Source organism: Dipodomys merriami, unplaced genomic scaffold (genome assembly GCF_024711535.1).
Source record: "Dipodomys merriami isolate MVZ:Mamm:240054 unplaced genomic scaffold, mDipMer1.0.p SCAF_5, whole genome shotgun sequence".
In the NCBI taxonomy this organism is placed as follows: domain Eukaryota; kingdom Metazoa; phylum Chordata; class Mammalia; order Rodentia; family Heteromyidae; genus Dipodomys; species Dipodomys merriami.
The window spans coordinates 839,791-862,202 of NW_027206068.1; the positions used below are offsets into that span (position 1 = coordinate 839,791).

At 42.4% G+C, this 22,412-nt stretch overlaps 1 protein-coding gene across 3 annotated transcripts in view; it reads right to left on the reverse strand.

Annotated features, from left to right (window-relative positions):
- Window positions 1-20,048, reverse strand: part of Egfr (epidermal growth factor receptor) — a 199,349-nt gene extending 179,301 nt beyond the window's left edge. For all 3 annotated transcript variants that reach the window (XM_069995962.1, XM_069995961.1, XM_069995963.1), the window contains exon 1: window positions 19,723-20,048. In XM_069995962.1, the coding sequence (XP_069852063.1) occupies window positions 19,723-19,849 (127 nt within the window). In that variant the 5' untranslated portion in view covers window positions 19,850-20,048. The remainder of the gene's footprint in view (window positions 1-19,722) is intronic.
- Window positions 20,049-22,412: the final 2,364 nt, after the last annotated feature.

The window sequence follows — 22,412 nt, forward strand, 5'->3', positions numbered from 1 at the left end:
CAACTAATATTGTGGAGAGCTGTGATTTCTTTTCTATTCTTTGCTAATTAAAATAGCTTTCATCCAAGCTTAACAGTAAAGTTGTCAAACTAAACATACAATTAATATTTGTATATATGAGTATGCTACTAATTAGTGGAGCTTGCAAAAAGACTACATAAAATTTCCCTGTAGACTTTTTTTTTCTTTTGCTTGCAACTTCTTGGGAATCTGTAATTCCTTAAAATGAAGTTTTTAGCAATTTGCCACATATATAGTACACACCTGTAATCTCAGCACTGAGGAGGCAGGGGTAGAGGAATCTCAAGTTTGGGGACAGCTGGCCATGAAATAACACTGTGTTTCCATTAAAAATAAAACAGTGAGAAAACAAAAGTGTTGGTACCCAACAAATCACTATTTTATATTTATATAAGGTGATCAGCTTGTCTTCAGTTACGATATTTTAAGACCTAGAATCATAACAAATGTCATTTACTTTCTCTGTGTAATAAAAATGAACGGGGAAAACTAAGGTAAAATTTTTCAAACAAAGTGTGGTTTGAGAGTTAGTAACTCTGTGTGTGTGTGTATGTGTGTGTGTGTGTGCGCGCACACAAGCACGTGCCCCAGTGCCAGCACTTGAAATCATGGACTCATACTCTCATTTGCTTTCTTGCTCATGGGTGGTACTTTACCACATAAGCGATGATGTTCCAGTTCCACATTTTGCTGCTTTAAAAGGACTTGGAATCTTGCAAACTTTTCTCGCCAGCCTGACTTCAAATCGAGATCCTATTGGTCTCAGCTTTCTGAGTAGCTAGGATTATGAGTATGAGCTTCCAGTGCCCAGCTAGAAAGTGAGTAAGTTAGTGCTTGCACGCTAATTAGGGGGTGGATAATAATCATTAAGTTTTAATTCTTCCTCATCACACATTTTTCTCTATTTCTAATACTAATTTTAATTGATCTAACATTCAAAGTAATTAATGTTCTCCCCCCCCCCCCCCCCCCCCCCCGCTCAGCCCCTAAGGCTTATGTTTAGACCCAGTGGTCACTTTTCTTTGTGGCAAGCAAGTTTTCAAATGGAATGAACACTGACAAGTATGTTATAATCCACAGCTATGCCCTGACTGTTTCAAACATTCACAGATAAATCCAGGCGCTGACAGCTCATGCCTATAATACTAGCTGCTTATGAGGCTGAGACTTGAGGATCCAGGTTCAAAGCCAGTCTGGGCAAGAAATGCTATATGACTCTTACCTCCAATTAACCACCTGAAAACCGGAAGTGGAGCTAAGATGTAAAGTGGTAGAGTACTAGCCCTGAGCAGAAGAGCTCAGGAACACCTCCCAGGTCCTGAGTTCAAGCCCCATGACCAATAAAATTACTTAAGAAAAATGAAATAAAAAATCACAAATAGCAAATATGGCTGCACAGGTTATACTATCCTCTCACCTATCTGTCAATCAAATACCCAATAAATCTATCCCACTAGCAGTGTCTATGAGATAAATGGTTGGCTTTGAACTGTTAGCCTGTCCATTTTTGACATTTCTTGCATCAAAACCACTTATTATGGTTTTTTTTTGGGGGGGGGTCCAGTCGTGAGGCCTGAACTCTGGGCCTGGGTGCTGTCCCTCAGCTCTTCAGCTCAAGGCTAGCACTCTACCACTTGATCCACAGCGCCACTTCTGGCTTTTTTCTTTTTGCTTATGTGGTGCTGAGGAATCGAACCCAGGGCCTCAGGCATGCAAGGTGAGCACTCTACCACTGAGCCACCTTCCCAGCCCTAAAACCACTTATTTTTAACTATAGATTAAAAACAACTTTTTTTTTTTTTTTGTCGGTCGTGAGGCTTGATCTCTGGGCCTGGGTGCTGTCCCTCAGCTCTTCAGCTCAAGGAGAGTGCTCTACCACTTGAGCTACAGCGCCACTTCCGGTTTTCTGGTGGTTTTTATTGGAGATAGGAGTCTCACGGTCTCTCCTGCCCGGGCTGGCTTTGAACCGTGATCCTCAGATCTCAGCCTCCTGAGTAGCTAGGATTACAGGCGTGAGCCACCAGCGCCCGGCAGATTTAAAACAACTTTAAAAATAACTTTCATAGGCTGCTAGTAGGATTTAACACGTCTTTAGCATATATTAACTCATTACCAGTCTATTACTGTCAAATTAGGAAGCAACAATAGATATAATAATTTTCATGATATCGCACAACACTGACAGGCCTCCTTACTATGAACTAAGAGAAAGAATGGAAGCCTAAATAAATTTGGACCCTTAGGAAAGTACCAGTTTCTGAGTAGAGGAAGGAATGGCTCAAACCTGTTATAGTTTGGATGGTGAGTGTCCCCCAGAGGCCTAGGTATTAAAGGTGTAGTCTCTAGGATTGCACTGTTAGGAGGTAGTGTGAACGGTTTAAGAGCTGGGACTCAGTGGAAGTTCTTCAGATCTTTGGCGATTTGCTCAAACAAGACAGTGCCTCTTCCTCTTTCTTTTCTTTTTGCTTTCTGGCCATGATGTGAGCAGTTTGACTCTACTACGAATTCTCCAGCGTGATGAGCAGCTGCTTTAACACAGGCCCAAAGCAACAAGGCCAGCTCACCAGGCAGGAATCTGTCCATGACTAGACTAGAATCTGTCCATGGACTCCATAATCTCTGAGCCAAAATGAATCTGTTTTCTCTATAAGCTAATTATCATACATAGATATAGATAGATATATTAATATAGATTATATATATATAAATAGATAAATTTGCTTTACAGCTTTAATCAGTATGAAGATATATAGATATATAAATATAGATATATAGATTGATATAGGTCTATATAAAATAGTGGTGGAAAGCTGATGGACACAAAATAGGTCATGAATAGACAACACATGACTGAACTAGATTATGTTTATTTTGTTTCAGATAAAATAATAATAGTGAAGCAAACAGAAATCTCATTTGGCTGGTGTCACTAGAGGAGTAAACCCAGTCATTACAGTCCCAGCTTACGCCTCTCCCTGTTACTTTGTGGCCCCTTCGGTGTATCTTGAGAAGAATAAATGCCATAAGTAAATTTTATAAAGAATCAACAACAACAAAATACACTGTATAGAGGAGTTCAAGATTTTTTTTTTGGTGCAAGTATTATTTTGTGTGTTCAAATTTAGTTCCACAAAAACATCTTATTTTTCCTCCTCATTAAAAAAAAAACCCTAATATCAAATAAATGTCCAACACTGGAAATTTATTTTTTTTCTAGAGTAAGAAACAATTGTACCTCACATGTTAGTAAAGATTCATCTAAGAAGCACTGATCTAATATATTCTTGTCTATTACAACAATATTTAGATTGAAGAAATTATTCATAGATATGATATTTTGATTCAAACTCTACCTAGGAATAGAAGCCTTTGGGTTTTTTTTTCAGTCATGGGATTTGAACTCTGGGCCTGGGCACTGTCCCTCAGCTCTTCAGCTCAAGGCAAACGCTCTACCACTTGAACCACAGCACCACTTCAGGTTTTCTGGTGGTTTATGGGAGATAAGAGTCTCATAGACTTATGTCGCCAGGCTGGCTTTGAAAGGTGATCCTCAGATCTCAGCCCCCTGGGTAGCTAGGATTACAGGCATGAGCCACCAGCACCTGACTTTTGTTTTTTTTGTTTGTTTGTTTTTGTCTTTTATTTCTTTGTTTTTTGGTGTTATCCCTGGGGCTTGAACTCAGAGCCCAGATACTATTCCTAAGCTTTTTCACTCAAGGTTATCACCCTACCACTTGAACCACAGCTCCACCTCTGGCTTTTTTGGTGGTTAATTAGAGATGGTCTTCTCTCTCCAGGCTGGTTTCAATCCATGATCCTCATATCTCAGCCTCCTGAGTACCTAGGATTACAAGCCTAAGCCAATAATGCCAGGTGAGACCTTTCTTTTAAGGACATCATAACTCCAAGAGTTCTGAGCTCTTTGTATATGTAACATATTTTGACCTTTGACTTGAAATGTAATAAATGTTTGCTTAAGTAAGAATTCCAAGTAGCCCTTTCCTACTCAAATGCAAGAGGTCCCTCAACATTTTCTACATTTTTTTAACTCAGGGTCTGGGTACTGTCTCTCAGCTTCTTTTGTTGTTGTTGTTGTCTGTCATGGGGCTTGAACTCTGGCCCTGGGCGCTGTCCCTCAACTCTTCAGCTCAAGGCAAGCCCTCTACCACTTGAGCTACAGCACCACTTTCGGTTTTCTGGTGGTTAATTGGAGATAAGAATCTCACAGACTTTCCTGCCCGGGCTGGCTTTGAACTGCGATCCTCAGATCTCAGCCTCTTGAATAGCGAGGATTACAGATGTGAGCCACCAATGCCCAGCTCTCAGCTTCTTTTGCTCAAGGTTGGCACTCTACAACTTGAATCACAGCTCCACTTCCAGCTTTTTGGTGGTTAATTGGAGAGAGGAGTCCCACTTACAGGCTTTCTGTTCTAGTTGCTTCAAAGGATCCTCAGATCTCAACCTCCTGAATAGCTAGGATTACAGGTGTGAACCATTGGCTCCCAGCTGATTTTCTATATCTTTTAAAATAAACAACAATGCATTGTTGTTTATTGTTGTAGCCAGAAAAATAGACAAATGGACACATATAAATAATAAAAGACCAGAAGCATCCATTGTAAATTAATAATAATAATAATAATAAAGACATAAGAAGGCAAAATGCCAATGCCAGCCTAAACGGCCATGAGGGAAAGAGTTTACTTCCCATGGATCAGATGCACATCCTGATTATTTAAGTCATGAAGCATGGTTCTTCTAGAAGATCAGAAACTAACTAGATAATGCTAGATTCTGGTTCCTATATATGCGAAGTCTCGTTAAAAGCATGTGTAAGTTAGGGGTTAGGTTAAATACTTGGCTCAAGTGGTCCAGCAGCTGCCTAGAAAGTGTGAGGCCCTGAGTTCAGATCCAAGGTAAAGAAGGAAAAGGAGGAGAGACAGAGAGCAAAAGTGAGGGAGAGGGAGAAGGGAGGTGCATGAAAAAGAAGAGAAAGAGGAAGAGAAAGCAGTGGTGGTAGTGGTGGCAATGGTGATGTAAATATATGTACTTGATACTCAGAGGATGAAGCAAACCCTAGAGGCTTATAATGATTTAATGATTCTTTCCGTATCTCTAAGGAGGAGACTACTAAGGTAGCATGTTTAATTTCTCATTTCTAAATCATGTTTAGCCATTGTTACTTGTTAAAGTATTCCTAAACTTAGTCAGGGCCTTCTCTGACTTGGCAGAACATTCTGTGCATGACATGTGACTACTGAGACCAGCATTCCTGCTACAGCAGTATGGGGTACCCTGAGGATCTCTTTTAAGTAAAATCCAACACTTGAAAAAGTCGAACTTGGAAATGCTACTCAGAAGTCATTAAGCTGTAAAACTTCTACAAATACACACACACACACACACACACACACACACACACACACACACACACACAGAGACAGAGACAAAGAGAGAGATGCACTCTTCACCACAGCATCTCATTTGTGGCTATTGCCTCATCCTCCTTCTTCACTCATCTTGTAACCTGGTAGGGAGAAATGTGCAGCCTCCCCAAAACATGACACCCACCAGTTCTACAAGAAAACACATATACACAAACACCCCCAAACTTGAAAGACAGACTACACTATTGGCATTTCTCTTCACTGCAGCGCCCATTTTCAATGGCTTTTTGGCATGGATGAGGCCTTGAATTCCTGACTACTTATTTCTTTCTTTCTTTTTTTGCCAATCCTGGGGCTGGAACTCAGGACATGGGCACTGTCCCTGAGCCTCTCTGTGCTCAAGGCTAGCACTCTACCACTTGAGCCAACTTGTCACTTCTGGCTTTTTCTGTTTATGTGGTACTGCGGAATCGAACCCAGGGCTTCATGCATGCTAGGCAAGCCCTCTACCACTAAGCTACATTCCCAGCCCATGACTACTTATTTCTCTGTGTAGAGCTGAATGTCTTGTTTGGGAGACCAAATAGCATTACGAATATTTAGTGCCTATTGCCTAACACATCTATAAGCTCTGTTTTACTAGCCAGGACTTTAAGAAAAATATTAAGCTATGATAGAAGATAGACTCTCTAATGAGACTTTTCTCATTTTCAACTGCCTCTCCCCCAAACCAGGTGCATCACTAGGCTTCCATTTAAACCAGAAACCTTCTCTACAGGCTGAAATGAAATGAAAAATCCAATCACTCACCTTACTGACTATTTCTGCCATTCCATGTCACCAAATTGCTCAACCTTCTGCCCTAACTTAGCTGGACAGATTTTTGTTGACTGAAGGGGAAATGATACAGCTTTTGCCCAAGTAAACTTTGCAAGACTTAGAGACCCAATTACTAAAGTCATCCTGAAATCAATATACTAGCTTCCAGCACAGTGGAACAATTTGCTTATCCAAGACACACCAAAAAATCAATGTGTTCTCCTAATGTGTGCCTAATCTCACAATACAGAGACAATAATAAAATATCAATTCCTCTGCTGACACTCAGGACTTTCTCAATTTCTCTGTATGATCAAGATGTGTGAACACACTTGAGGGATTTCTGCCAGAGTTCTGTAAAGTTTCCACTATGACAGGAGTAAACAATAACAGAAAAGAATTTCTTTCCTTATAGAGAAAGAAACCAATATTGCATCCTGAAATTTCTCTTCAGACCACATTCACCATTCCTCTCATTTAACCAATGAAGCTCCTCTGAGTAAGTTGGTGTCTGTAACAAGTTCTTCTTAAAAATCAATGCTCAGTCTGGGCTCTATAGGCTAACAACTGTAATCCTAGCTACTCAAGAGGCTGAGTTCTGAGCATCAAGATTCAAATCCAGCCTTGGCGGACAAATCAAAGAGATTCTTATTTCTAACTTACCAGCAAAGAGCCAGAAGTAGAGTCATGGCTCAAGTAGTAGAGGGCCAGTCTTGGGCTGAGTAAGAGCACAAAAGACTAAGTTTAAGCCCCAGTACTGGCACAAAAATTAAAAAAAAAAATTAAAGTCAATGCCTAGAAGTCTCACCCCAGCCAGAATGGCTTTGAATACCAGGTCTAATGCAGACAATGGATGATCCTGGAGGATCATACTATTAGTTAAGCTTGTCTCTTTTCCTAGCAGTTCCTTCCCATCCTAATGAGTTTAGTGTATGATTTCATTAAATTGTAGCAATGACTCACAGACCTTTGCTGAATTACCATGGTATTGCTAACTGAACCAACTGCTAAATCAAATTCTGTCTCCCTTCATTTTTCTTCCAAATATCTTTAGGTCTGGCAAATCTACAGCAACTTAGGATATAACATGTAAATAAAAATTATACAAATTTTTAAAGTACTGTTTTCAAGATTCACAGATGTATTGCCCTATATCATATTAAGTAAGCAGCTAAGACATACACACACACATACACATACTATGTGGTGTGTGTGTGTGTGTGTGTGTGTGTGTGTGTGTGTGAGAGAGAGAGAGAGAGAGAGAGAGAGAGAGAGAGAGAGAGAGAGAGAGAGAGAGAGAGAGAGATGCAACTCTAAGAAAGTGCTTCAGAACAATGGGAAAACAGGGTAATGAACCAAAACAGAACATAAACAGGTAATACAGAAATAAAAGATAGGACACACAAATAGTAAAAATATAAACACTGGTTTCAAGGAATATTTTGTGGTACTCTTTTGACTCACAAATAGGACTAAAAGTGGTAGGTGATAGCAGTAGCTAAAACATTGCAAGTCTCAAAGAGGTATAGGGAGAATTTTTGGAAGACAGCATTGATTGACAGGAAAAGCAGGCAGCATCTAAAGGTTGACTGGAAAATTCATTCTGCCTGGGTCCTTCACCTTTAAATATGGACAGTAATCTCCATCCTCAGGGGATTCTAGGAAGCTCAGAGAGATAGACGTTAATGCAAAACTACAAAGTGCAGTACAAAAGCAAGGTATTGTTATTATTATTATGACATCAATAGTTTAGCATTTAAATTACAGGGACAGTGTAGTAATTATCTGCATGTTTAAGTACCTATCTTGCATACATTTAGATTGGCCCTTAATTTCATATGTGTTTTCACCTGCAATGAGTCTCAGAATCATCTAACTTGATTATTTTATAGAAATTGAAACTAGGAAGGTAGATTCTAACCTTCTTTCCCTGCCCTAATGGCTTCTAAAAAAAATAAGAAAAATACATTAGGCCATGGGTTAATGAAGCCTCCTTCAACAACATTACTTTTCAAGGAATAAGATATATGTACGATATATACCCATACCACGAATACTCTAACGTGGCTCTTTCCTATAATCCTAGCTACTCAGAAAGCTGAGATCAGAAGGGTTTCATTTTAAGATTAACCTTGGCAAAGTTACTAAGAATTTATCTCATCAGCCAAATCAAACATGATGGTACAGGTCTGTATTCCAGTTACATGGGAAGAGAGTCCCAGCCTCAGAGTCTCCTAGGCAAAAATACAAGGTCCTGTATAAAATATAACTTAAACAAAAAGGACCGGGAACATGGTTCAAGTGGTAGAGTACCAGCTTAGCAAGTGTGACGCTCTTGAGTTTGTACTACCAAAAAAGAAAAAAAAGTTCAGAACATTGAAAGTTTGGGTATTAACTTTCAAACAGTATATTGTACGTCCTTGCCAGAGTTTCCTGTCAAAGCTTGTAAAAAAAGAGAAAGAAAAAGAAGGAAGGAGAAAGAAATGGAAGAGGGGAGGGAAAAGAGGAATAATACATGACTAGAGCAATACTTTATTCTCACTGACAGAAATGTTCTATGAGTCTACTCAACTAGAAATTCATCAGGAAATGTCAGCAAAGTTTTAAAAATCAAGAAATAACTATAAAGAGAAAGTTTCTGAGCCTCAACTAACTCTACAGCTAATCAAAGAGGGGGGAAGCCAGAAACGAATCATATTTAAAATTCTCTTAAAATCAATACTATCACCTTTAAACACCAAAGCTGATGTAATTATTCATAAGCACCTTTTGTTTTTCTGTCATTCAAATATGAACTTAATTAATGTAGGTAAAATTAGAAGACCTGAGGGGTCTATACAAAAATCATTATTTAATTCTCAAGTACTATATTTAAAAAATAAACTTTACTTTTGTATGCCAGTACAAGGGCTTGAATTTAGGGCCTAAGCATTGTTTCTTAGCTTTTTTTTTTTTTTTTTTTTTTTTTTTTTTTTTTTTTTTTGCTTATAGCTGATTTTCTACCACTTGAACGAACCACAGCTCCACTTCCAGCTTTTCAGTGGTTAACTGGAAAGAAGAGCCTCACTCACAGACTTTCCTGTCTGAGCTGATTTCCAGCTTTGATCCTCAGATCTCAGCCACCTGAGTAGCTAAGATTGCAGGTGTGAGCCATCAACACTTGGCTAAATTATACTTTAATAAAAATGAAAGTCTACTTGGAGTTTGCAATTTAGTACTGGAACAAACTTAAAGTGGCTCATCTAATTTATCCTGCTCAGCATAATCTTAAGTACATGCAGGATGGCTGCAAGCATATGAAAGTGAACTAGGAGATGGAAATATAAGTGAAGGAAAAAACATTGCAACCAACTGTCTCTAGCTTTTCTGTATGCAATGTTGGCTGATAAAGAAAATCAGGTTTCTGACATTAAAAAATTCTTTTTGGAAACTTTATAGAATAATGAGAAATTCTCATGGCACTCTTGTCATTTGAGATTTGCACAAATCCCATAAATTATTTGTTTTTAATTGAGATAATAAAATAATTTAAAAAATGTGACTGCCAACAAAGAAACAAAAATACTCAGTTTTCTGTAGACAAATGTCACTTTCTTGTACTGTAGAAACCATATGTAATGCATCAGTATTATTCAAAACCTGAGTACTTACAGGAAACAAACTTCAGCAAGTGATCATAAAGATATCACAGAAAGAAAGTAGAACTGTTAAAGCCATCTGGCCTCACCCTAAGTTGTGCAGGTGCACATGATCCCAGCAATAAAACCTTAAGATGTCACATTTCTCCTTTCCTTTTTTCATTTCTTTTCTTTTCTCCTCCTCGTCTTCCTCCTTCTTTTCCTCCTCTTCTTCGTCTTCCTCCCCCTCCTCTTCTTTTTCTCCTTCTCCTCCTCAGCCTCCTTCTTTCTGGTGCTGATACTAGCGCATGCACTCAATGCCTGGGCATTGTCCATTAGCTTTTCCTTCCTCAAGAAGAGCCATTATTCCACTTCTGGAAGTAAGAGTCTCATAGACTTTCTTTCTTGGGCTGGCTTTGAACTGCAATCCTTAGATCTCAGCCTTCTGAGTAGCTAGGCATGAGCCGCCAACACCTGGCTACACTTCTGTTTTTCAATCTAAATACTTCATGAATACTTTTAAACACACCTAGCAACTAAACAGTGGTCTCTCCTGATGTTTCTGCTTCCATCTGTACATAGAGAAGTATCAAAAGTAACACCTGCAGCCAAAGTTTATCCTCCCTATTGGAAACCAACTTCTGAGATTCCCAAGGATCTCAGGTAAACCTGTACAACTCCCCACAGCTATTTTTCTAAAACACAAAAATAGTCATAGCTCAATTAATTTGGGAGACATTTGCTAAGCTCAGTGTGATTCATGGATTTATCATATCTGGAATTAGGAAAACCTCTCTTTTCGCTTTCTATAGCAGAAGTTCATAAGGAATGTGAAAGCAATCATTTTGCTTATTTATAACTAGTTTTAGGGAAGTATCACCCTATTGTGGAGAAAGATCATAAGCAGCTTTCAACTATAATCCAATGTATAGTTCATTTGTTCCCATTTAGTTGTCACTTGTTTTTAAATGATCATTTTCATTTCAAAATGTAAATTATGTCACCCTTCGACCTTGAAGTTAAAAAAATATAGTAGGCAATCCTAAATCTCTAGCATCTGCTCCAAATCAGACAAAGATATTTAAAAAGATGAGAAGGAACGGAGGACTTGAAGCAGCTTGAGCCTACTGGTATTCCCACATTCTTTTCCTCTTGCCTGCAGGGGCCAGGCAAAGATCTTTCTGAGACTCAGCTAAATGTCCCTTTGAGAAACCACTCCTATGATAGATTTAATCTCTTTTATGATCTCTCACTGAAACCCCAAATCATAGCTGTTATAAAATATTGGAATGCTAGGAAATATTATGTTTCCCTTCCTGCTCAAGTCCTTTGTGGCCAAGTATTCCACTCTTCCTCCTCAACTATATCTAGAACTGCATGAAATCTGTATACAGCTTAGCAGTGGCTGTTTTCCACATTCTCCCCTAAATGGGAATCTCCACGGGGCACATGCTCACCTCAATTTCATTCAAGGCGGGGTTATTTACATTGGCTTTCTGGGGGTTGTTACTTCTGCACTACGCTCACCTTCTGAGCACCGAGCACCAAACCTTGAATGGACTAATTCACAGAATAAAATGCAATCCTGAAACCTATTTACTATAGAAATATAAAACTGATCCTGGACCTTGTAGGCCATGGGATGAGTAAGAAGCAGGTGTCTAAGAACAAAGACAGTCAGGCACCAGTGGCTCACTCCTGTAATCCTGGCTACTCCTACAAGAGGCTGAGATCTGAGGATCGCGGTTCAAAGCCAGCCGGGCAAGAAACTCTGTGAGACTCTTATCTCCAATAAACCACTCAGAAAACTGGAAGTGGTGCAGTGGCTCAAGTGATAGAGCACTCGCCGTGAGCTGAAGACAGCTGAGGGACAGTGCCCAGGCCCAGAGTTCAAGCCCCATGACCGACAAAAAAAAGAACAAAGTTTCTTCTGTTACATACTCTGTACAACATGACATCATTCATCAGAAGTGCCTAGAGAATGTTAAGAAATGTACACACTGGATTCCATCCCTTGGAGATTCTGATTCAAAGGCTCTGGGGTTCAGAAGATGATTTTGTCTTTTAGAAGCTCTTCAGGATGACTATATGGAACACAACACTGTTTCAAAAGCCACTGAGGTCTGGGGCAGAGCCAACCATAGTGGCTTACACCTGAAATCCCAATTACTTAGAACCTGAGGGCTGGGGTGAGAAAGAAGAATCATGGTTACCAGCTGGGATACATAAGTAGGAGGACTGCCGTCCAGGCCTGACCTTGGCTGAACTAAAGATAATGAAAAAAGGACTGGGAGTGGAACATAGTACAGTACATGCCTAGTAAACATGAAGCTCTTGGTTAGAAACCTAGTTCCACTAGAAGAAGGAAGAAGAGGAGAAGAAAAAGAATAGGAGGGGGGAGGACGAGGAAGAAGAGTTAACGAAGGAAGACCAGTAACTTTTTTTTGATCCAGTTAATAATGTACAATATTGAGTGAACGGATGCTGACTTAAATAAGAAACATGATCTCATCTGTGGATTTGCAAATGGTATGGTTCCTAATACACTTATTTGCATAACATATTATTTATCAGTTACTGATAACCAGAACTAATCAGATTACTAAACAGAAGCCTAGATTAGTCTAGAAGCAAGTTAGTGATCCAGATTCTTGGCATGGCCCAACACTGAAGCTGATAGTGAACATCTGACAGGTGTTGACAGGAAGCTAGTACAAGGTTGGGAGGGGGGGTCCTATAACCAAAGACAGTAAGCAACTATGGTGGAATTATCTAGTGACACAACGATTCAGTCCATTTGCTCTCCCTTGGGGTCCAGATTTATTTATTCTACTGCATCGTGTACTTTTTCCATCTCACTTCACCCTCAACACACTTAAAAGCCACTTGTATTTGGCTTCCTTTCTTTGTCATCTCCTTAACTTCCCAATTTTCTGTGAATAGATTCATTATCTACTAGGCTTCCAGGTCATGAGATGACTTATGCTTTACTATCTTCTGTGTACTTTCCACCTAGATTACCAATCCATTCTGTACCCAGATCAGCCTGAGGCACAGGACATGTCTCCTTCTTGCTCCTATAGTTGACACTCATCTCTCTGTTTTCAGAGTCACCCCTACAACCCATTCCCCACTCTCCATGGAGACATCTTCCTAAAACACCAGCCAGTACTGTTCAGTTCCTAGCTTAGGATTCTGTAGGACTGTTTGTCTGCCAAGAAGATCCAAAGCCACAGTGAGAGTAGTGGATCTCTGTATTTATTTCTCTCTTCCTGTCACACTGAATGACCAGTGTTCCTGAGCACTGTGCTACAGTGGACACTTCTCATACAATCATCTTCAATCCTGTTCTCCCAGAGAACCACCATATAACCAAATAAAGACTCAAATGTGTCACCCTGTATATTTGGGGGTTCTTCCTGTTCTCCTTTCCAGGTAGAATTAAAAGCAAAGATTCATCTCTGAAGACATCCTTTATCCCATGCAGAACCATACTGTGGCTTCTGTGACACTCTTCTGGATTTAGCATCTTTCATTTTCTCTTCTGCTCACTGAATTCCAGGCACTTAAGGACAAGTGCCAACTCTGATACAATCTTGCACCTCAAAATATGGGTAGAACAGTGTGAATTATTCACTATGACAAAAATAATGGCAAAACTGCAAACAAAAGTCTAAGAAGCAATGGGTACTGATATTTGTCCTTACAATCAAGGACAAACAATGCATGTAATTATTTGCAATAAATTGGGCTATCTGTACTGGTCCACAGCTAACAATGTAATTATGGGCATATTTAAGATTATGTAGATGAGCCGGGCACCAATGGCTCATGCCTGTAATCCTAGCTACTCAGGAGGCTGAGATCTGAGGATTGCAGTTCAAAGCCAGCCCAGGCAAGAAAGTCTGCAAGACTCTTATCTCCAATTCACCACCAGAAAACCGGAAGTGGCATTGTGACTCAAGTGGTAGAGTGCTAGCCTTGAGCTGAAGAGCTGAGGGACAACACCTAAGCCCAAAGTTCAAGCCCCACGACCCACAAAAAAAAAAAGAAGATTATGTAGATGTTATCTAACTCCCATCCCTGAAATTGCGATGCCAGCCTCTTGCTAATAACAAGTTGCAGATATTATCAAGATAGAAACTTGGACTCTTGGGTCTGTTCCTGAGAAGCCATCAGGATAGAATATAGCTTAGAGAAAAGATGGGTATTCTAGCCCCCATGATATATTTTACTACTTTCTAAAGCCAGCTGCTAAAATCACCAGGAATAAAAGTTATTCTACATGTAAGCAATTCACAGATGGCTACTCAATAGGGCCATACACTTGATACTGGATTTCAGTGTCTTAAAATGTCAAATGCAGTCCTTAGTTTCTTAAAGGATTTAGTGAACATGTCCCTGAACTGCTTTCTGCTCCCAAGTCCCCCTCCCAGCTAGCTGAGGGGACCCTAGACACCTGGATGGAAAATAGGATGTATATATGCAGGAGGCTTTACCCAATGACTGGAAAAGTAAAAATTGCCATCAAAATAGTTATTTGAATAAGTCTTAAAGCCTAGATTCTTGTCCAAGGTCAGCCTAACTGGCTTGGGTCCATAGACTTGATAGTAGATAACCTTGAGACATTGCCCAAAGGGTCAATGGCTGGAATTTTCTTAGAAAAGAAAACTTCTAAGAAGAAGAAAAAAGCATCAGAAAACACTGTGTCAAAAAGGAATTACTTGGGCTGGGAAGTGGTAGAGTACTTGTCTTGCATGCATGAGGCTCTGGGTTCGATTCCTCAGCACCACTTAAGCAGAAAATGCTGGAAGTGGCTCTGTGGCTCAAGTGGTAGAGCTCTAGCCTTGAGCTAAGGGATAGCGCCCAGGCCCAGAGTTCAGGCTCCACGACTGACAAAAAAAAAAAAAAAAGGCGGGGTGGGGGATTCCCTAGGAGAACTAAGATTCATACTTTATTCATACTTTATTCTGTAAGTGTTCATAGCTCAAGATCAAACCAATAAATTGGGTGACAGTGACTCACATCTGTAATCCTAGTACTAAAAACACTGAGCTCATAAGATTGTGACTTGAAGCTAGTCTAGACAGAAAAGTCCAGGAGACTCCATCTCCAAAAAAGATAACCAGTAAAAAGTTGGGCTGAGAGTATGGCTCAAGTGGTAGAATAGAACCAGCTGAGCAAACAAAGCTGAGCAAGTGCCAATAACAATAAACAGATTTAAGTTGTTCCTTTGCCATCATTTCAAATGCCTATAAATGACAGAGGAAAACAAAAGAGTTAATCCACTGCAGATCTGATGGACAAAACCATGTTTAGAGGGAGACAAATATGAGTATGTATTCTAAAACTTAGAATTTCTCTCATATACATATTACAAAAACTTAATTTTAATTATGGTTATTCCTGTAGTACTTTCTAAGTCAAATTAAATGCACACACACACACACACACACACACACACACACACACACACACATACACACACATATCACAAGGGCCACAATATTTCATAGGTGGCCCCTCTTTCATAGTCTAAGCATCCTGATATCATCTCTATTTCAGGATCTGTAGGTACAACCCCTTAAATACTCATATAACTATCAAATGCCCTGAATATCAGACTTGGTTTGTTACTCCTGTCAAAAAAGTCTTAGATACAAGCTGCCAGCTCTTGGGCTCAGAACAAAGAAAAAACAAAGAATATTTTCTTTCTAAACAAGGTGGAATCCTTCATCTCTTCTGACTACCTTTAAAAATATTTCAAAACATGTGAGTCTTGTCACGTGGATGAAGTTAAGTATACATACAGCACAATGGGTTTTTCTATTTCACTTCTTCAGACTTTGCAGTATGTTTTTTGAAAAGTTATGGATTATGAAACTGAATATACAAAGCCAGTAAGTAACTTTTCAGATTGTACTTGTGCGATCATCCAGTTTTGACTAGTTTATACTACATCCCAGTGCAGTATATGCATCCTCATTAAAATTAATATATATGTAATATAAGCTAAAACACTGGGCTGCTGACTGCCCTTTCACATTTGAACAATTAACTAATATTTAGTTAGTTGCTAAAGAATCACACATGCCTCTTTGTAAAAGCAATAGTAGAATCAATAGTAGCTAATATTCTAGGCTCAGACCTAGAATATTAGCTACTCAGGAGGCTGAACTCTGAGGATTGTGGTTCAAAGCCAACCAGAGCAGGAAAGTCCATGTGACGCTTATCTCCAATTAACCACCCAAAATCAAGAAGTAGAGATGTGGCTCAAGTGGCAGAGCTCCAGCCTTGAAGAAAAAGCTAAAGAATAGCACCCAGGTCCTGAGTTCAAGCCCCAGAATCCATACCAAAAAAAAAATTTTTTTTGAAGGCAATAGTAGAAATCATTAAGACCATCCCCTTTAATTCATGACTGGCACATTCTAAGTATTCAATGATTTCTGAAAAGACAATTCAGAAGTCTGAGGCCTTAGTTTGTCCAAGTTTACTCAGAGCTGGGCAGCCTCCTTGCTGCCCAGCCAGGCTTGGCCTTCCAAAGTCTGGTCCCTGTTTAGAGAAAAGATGGGGCTGGTTCTTTACTTTGGTCCCATTACAATTCCTAGTTTTGTTTCTCTCTCATTCAGCTCAGAACTTCTAGGTCAAGGTCAGAATGGCTTCAGAAGAGGGGCCAGGACAAGCTCCTCTCTCAAAATTCCTTGGTAGAATTTCCTTTTCTCTTCAGCAGGGTCTCTCCCAGGCAGCACCTTAAGTTTCTCTTGTGCTCAACATGATCAAGCAATCTACAGTCATAGTGAGATGCCCCCATAAAAGGCAGTCAGTATGACCACTGACTCTTGAGCAGGAGTGAAGACCGCTGAACAAACAAGCATCTCTTTTAAGCTTCGCACAAGCAGCATCCGACAGGCTCATTTCAATAAGCCTGTTACCTGCTTCCTTTCCTCCAGCCAGCATTTGACCTTAGTCGATCACACAAGCATGACCTGACTCTCCTGAAATACATTAGTGGAGTTTGCAGGCTGGGGAATTGGAATCTTGGTTCTGCTTCTTACTAACTGTACAAAACCTATTTCACTTTTCTGTGCCTTGGTTTCCCCATAGATAACAAGGACACCACCTCGTACCCTGAATGTTAAGATTAAGAAGAAACTTAGAGCAGTGTTCCTAAGTCTTTAGTTTTGAGCAGCATAAATACAGGTGATGCCAGATCTTGGAACAAAAAATAAAGAAAGCTTCATTAAAGCAAATGATTCTTGAACAAAACTAGGTTACTTAACAACCTTTTGCTAAAAAAACCTCCATCTCATATTTTTAATATATTGTCTCTTTAGATTTTTCACCTTTTTATGTTACTTTTGCAAAATGGCACTTGTTTGCCACTATCATTATCTTCAGGAGTGCTTGCTTTGAAGCCAGTATGCGATGAATAGGTAGAATAAGTAGTATTCACATATCTCTCAGAAACATTTGTGTGTGTGTGTGTGTGTGCATGGGAATGTGCCCATGCACGTGTGTGTGTGTGTGTGTGTGTGTGTGTGTGTGTGTGTGTATGCTGATACTAGAGCTGGAACTCAAGGCCTGCGCCATGTTTCTTAGCTTTATCTGCTCAAGGCTGGAGCTCTGCTACTTAAGCCACACTTTTACTTTCAAGTTTTTGGTGATTAACTGGAGGTAAGATTTACACAAACTCCTGCAGGAGCTGAGTTTGAACCTTGGGATCTTCAATCTTCAGATCTCAGCCTCCTGAGTAGACAGGATTACAGGTATAAACCACCAACACCCCCACTTACAAACCACTAATAGCATTGTTTGAAAGAGTAACATCAAAGAGGCAGGCATATTTCTGGAGAAAAGAGAAGCTCTTCGGGTTAAGTTAAAATAGGGAAAAGGTCCCTTTGCAGGGGCAGATGTCACCTGGTTATGAGGACTCTAGGGTCAGTTATATCAGGAGCCAGCTGTTTCTGAGCATCTAAAGAAGGGTTGGGGTGGGGGAGGGGAGCCCTTAAAGGCTAAATAAGCTAGCCAGGAAAACTGCAGGGATTCCTTTGGCAAAAAGAGGAAATTTTTGTCACTGATACCACAATGCCTGCGTTTGCCTCTCCCCTGTCCCAAAATGGTTTAAACTTCAGATCTTCCGAAAGAACCACTCCCCTCCACCAAGATACTATCTGGAGACTAGGAATCTTTATTTTATGCCAATGAATCTCAAACTTGGCTGCCCAATAAAGACCTTAATTTTTTTTAAAGCAATCCCATTGCTGGTTTTTCACCCCAGACCAATGGAGTAATGAAATTTAAATGCCTAGAAGTGGAAGCTAGCTCTCTCCCCCACTCCCTTCATTTTGGCTCCCCCCCCCACCCCCTTGCTGATTTCAGATTCTTTCAGTGAGCAGCAAAGTTTGAGAATTACACCGTTCTGGGCTCTTCTCCTCCAGCAAACGCGCTGAGCATCAAGCCCCAACTCTGATACAAATGACATCAACAGCAAGTGCGGACCTGACTCTTGTAACCTGAGCCTCTGGATTTTGAAATTGTGCAATTAAACCTTTTGAGGCATGTTTCTCATGTCAAGTGGGTTTATGGCCGGCCATCGCGAAGCCAGACTTGTTCGTGTTCCCATCTGCATAGTTGGCACACGAGACGCATGGACATCAATCCGTTTCTGCTTTAATTAACTTTAATATTTGGATTGGCTCCACATCAAACTCTTTTTTAAAAAAAGAAAAGAAAAGAAAGGGGAAAGAGCAGAAAGAAACGTTCAAAAGGGGAGGGGGAATCTCTGGATAATGAGGGGGAAAAGTTTACTGTTAGCTCATTCTGAAATACCGCGGTGGCTGGCGGACCACGGTGAAACCCGCGTCTGGGGAGCTCAGCTCAAGGATCCAGCCGCGGCCGTGCCACCATCCGCGCACCTCTGTCCAGGGTCCACTGGGAAACTGCAGATCGGAGGCCTTCTAGGGAGACTTCGAGCTCCGGCGAGAGACCTCCACCCAGGCTGGTGTGGAGCCTGGAGGATCAGGCCATGAAGGATCCTCTCTCCCAGGCCGAGGGGCGGGGGTAGGGGGTTCAGCCCCAGAGAGGCCGGAAGGATCACACCCCGCTCTCCTTTGCGCGGACGAGGAAACCAATCACATCACCAGCACCACCCCTTCCCGGGCGCCGCAGGTGGTGAGCGACCGAGACAAGTTCTCCCAGCTCCCCAGGTGGTTGCCAAGACCCGCGATGGGGGGGGGGGGGTGAGACTGGGGCTGCTTCAGGGTTTGAATCAATGTTCCTGCTTCAAGTGGGACCCCGGCGGTGCCAAGAGGTGCGCCTGCCCCAGGACATCCGGAGAGTGGGCAGATCCACGCGAGTCCTTCCTCGATCGCTCGGGCCACGGACTTGGGTGCGATGCGCCCACTTCTTGGCGAAACCCCTATCCTGCCTGCCAAGCCCCTCGGTTCGATTTCGCGGTGCGCACGTGCGGGAGAGATAGCGGCCACCCGGGTTTGCAGTAGCCCCGCACGTATTATCCCCCGGGCTCCCTCCCGGACGCCCACGGAGCACAGGAAGGCAGAGCAGTCAGGAAAAGAAAAGTTGGGAACTGCGGCGCACGGATGTCCCCGCGGCCGTCCCCACGCCGCGCTCGCAGCGCCCCCGAGCCCCGCGTCTCCCTTCCCCTGGCCGCGGAGGTTCTCCCAGTCCACACACCAAAAGTCCAGTTCCTCCCACGGTCCCCGCCAGAAGCGCAGCTGAGCCTCAAGGAAACAGGAAAGGCGGGGCGGGAGGCGCGGGACGCCCAGCCCGGTGCGCCGGGGCGCGCGGGGCGGGGCGGCTGCAGGATCGCGGGGCGCGATCGGGAGAGCGTGCAGGGGACCCGCGGGACACGCACTTACCCTTCTTCTCCTCCAGCGCCCAACTCGCCTGGACGTGAGCCGCCAGGAGCACCAGCAGCGCGGCGGCGCCGGCCGTCCCGAAGGGTCGCATCGCTGCCCTAGAGAAACCGGTTCCGCTCCCCTTCATTTAATCCGGGACCCGTCAGGCGACGGTGGGCTGTGGCTGTGACCGTGGCCGGCCGGCCTCGGAGGTGGCCGATCGTCCGATCGAGGAGGCGGCGGCGGCGGCGGCGGCGGCGGCGGCCCCGACTCTCTGCGGCCGCCCTGACCACAGTCGCGCACACGGTGCGGGAGGCGGAGGCTGCGCGGAGCTGCCCAGACGTCTAGCTTTGCGCCGGCTTAGGGCGTGGGGAGGCTGGGCGGGAGGAGGAGGGACCAGGCCTAGGAGGAGGGATCGGGGATCCCGAGGAGCAGAGGAGGAGCGGAAAGCGAGCTGGGAGGGAGAACTGGGAGGCAATGACCGAAAGCCCGGGGTGACCTGGAGGTGGTGATGGACAGACGGGGTTCCCCCCCCCCCCCGCCGCGCGCCCCGAGAGGCGACCGGTGTGCGGAGGGCAGCGCGCCACCGTCCTTGGAATCTAACTTGTGAGCGGGGCGTCCCAGGACGGTGAAGTCTTCAGCACCCCGTCCTTGTAGATTCTCAGTGCGCCCCAGTGGGCCAACATACTTCCAGCCAAAGCTGTGTCAAGGCTCCCTTCCCCCTTTCTCTTCTTTTAGTTTACTAGGCAAATTTGTACCAACTCCAGGACAAAACTGGCTGAGCCCCAGAGTCAAGCTTGGATAATGGCACAGATGAGGACACTGCCCTTCCATTCCCCCCGACCCTCAGCACTAGAACCCAGCAGAAGTCAGAGGTGCGCCTGATAGCTGACAAGACACATCCCAAACAGGACAGCCTGGCCTGGGTTGACCTGGGTTTCGGGTATCTGAAGTAGCATTCATTCAGAAGTCCCAGAATCTTCTAGATTCTATCATGTATTCTTCAAATTGTCCAAAATGAGAGCAATCCACCTCGGGCACAAAGAAGAGCAATCTTTAAATGTGTGCATGAATACCTGGGGAGAATTCCATATACCCTGCATTGCATTTATCAGGAACCACCCAGAAGCACAAAGGAGAGACAAATTATCTTGCAAAAGTGAAGTTCTTGGAATAAAGCTTGACACATTAGAACAGTGGAAAGACGGACCCTGAGCCAGCCATGCAAAATTCAAGTAGGAGAAATGCTGGGAGAGCTCATTAAAGATTTTTACTAGAATTAAACAAAATATATATAACCTGCCCCTGTACTTCTCATATAGGAGAAATGTCCCCTGGCCCTCCTTCCTTCACAAGATTGCCTGTTAATTCTCAAGCCTGGTTTGACTGTGGATTTCCTTGGGTTAGCAGAACTTACAAATCTAGAGTAGGTAACTCTAAGGCCAGACTTTTCTGTTGCTAGAGAAGATGAGCCTCCATCTTTTCATCCCATCCAGCACATAGCTTGTACCTGAGTCATGTACCTGGCATGCTGAACAATGGAGTTTTACCAGAGCATAAGCAGAGCACAGGGCTACCCACCTTCCAGAGAACCTGTAATGTCCATTGTGACTTGGAGTAAACAATTTGTCCCTTTGTTTTAATAACTAGGGCAACCTCTGACACCTTGACCTCATGCATTTTGTTCCCTGCACATATTCCAAGCAAGGACTACAAACAGTTTGTGGAGAAATAAAATACAAGGGCAAAAAAAGCAAACAAACACAAAACAACAGTGGGCCATGAAATGAAGACAGAAGTAATGGGCCTACACTGAAGTTCTTAAACAAGGAACACAAACTTCGAAAACCTCTAAACCATATTTTCTGCCAAGAAATATGACACAAGTCATAGTGAACATAAACTAAAACATAAATCAATTTAACTAACAACTGTTTTTTTTAAGTACATAATTTCTCCCATGAGTCCAAATGGTAATCTGTAGAAACTCCAGAATCCATGCTAGCTCTGTGCAGGAATGAGGTTTCATAGAGCTGCTGGTTGTAACATCCTTTGATATGATCTGATTCCCATGTGATCTCTAGAAATCTCAAGCTCTGTGAAAACAATAACTAGAGGAGTTAGTGGAAAGACACACAGCTCAATGCTAGGGTGGATTCCAAGGGAGGGGTTTGCTGAACAACCAACTGAGATAAGTCCAAAAATTTGTTTTCCTCTGACCCTTTAATATACAGAATTACCATATATCACTAAAAATCACAAAATAAATAATATAAAGAATATTCAGGACGATTTTGTACTCTTCAGTGGGTAACTGAGCTTCTTGGTAACTGTCTGTCTTAAATTGTCTGACTTGGATAGCAGAAGTGACTTTGCAAGCTGAGTGCTGGTGGCTCATGCCTATAATTCTAGCTACTCAGGAGGCTGAGATCTGAGGGTCATAGTTCCAAACCCGCCCAGAGAGAAAAGACACCTTGATACTCTCATCTCCAATTAGCCACCAAAAGGCAGGGAGTAGAGCTATAGCTCAAATGATAGACATCAGCCTTGAACAAAAAAGCCAAAAGACAGTGCCCAAGCACTGAGTTCAAGCCTTAGTATCAAACACACACACACACACACACACACACACACACACACACACACACACACACACACACACACACACACTTTCCCATGAAAGAATACAGGAGCCTTGTTCCACTAGGGCC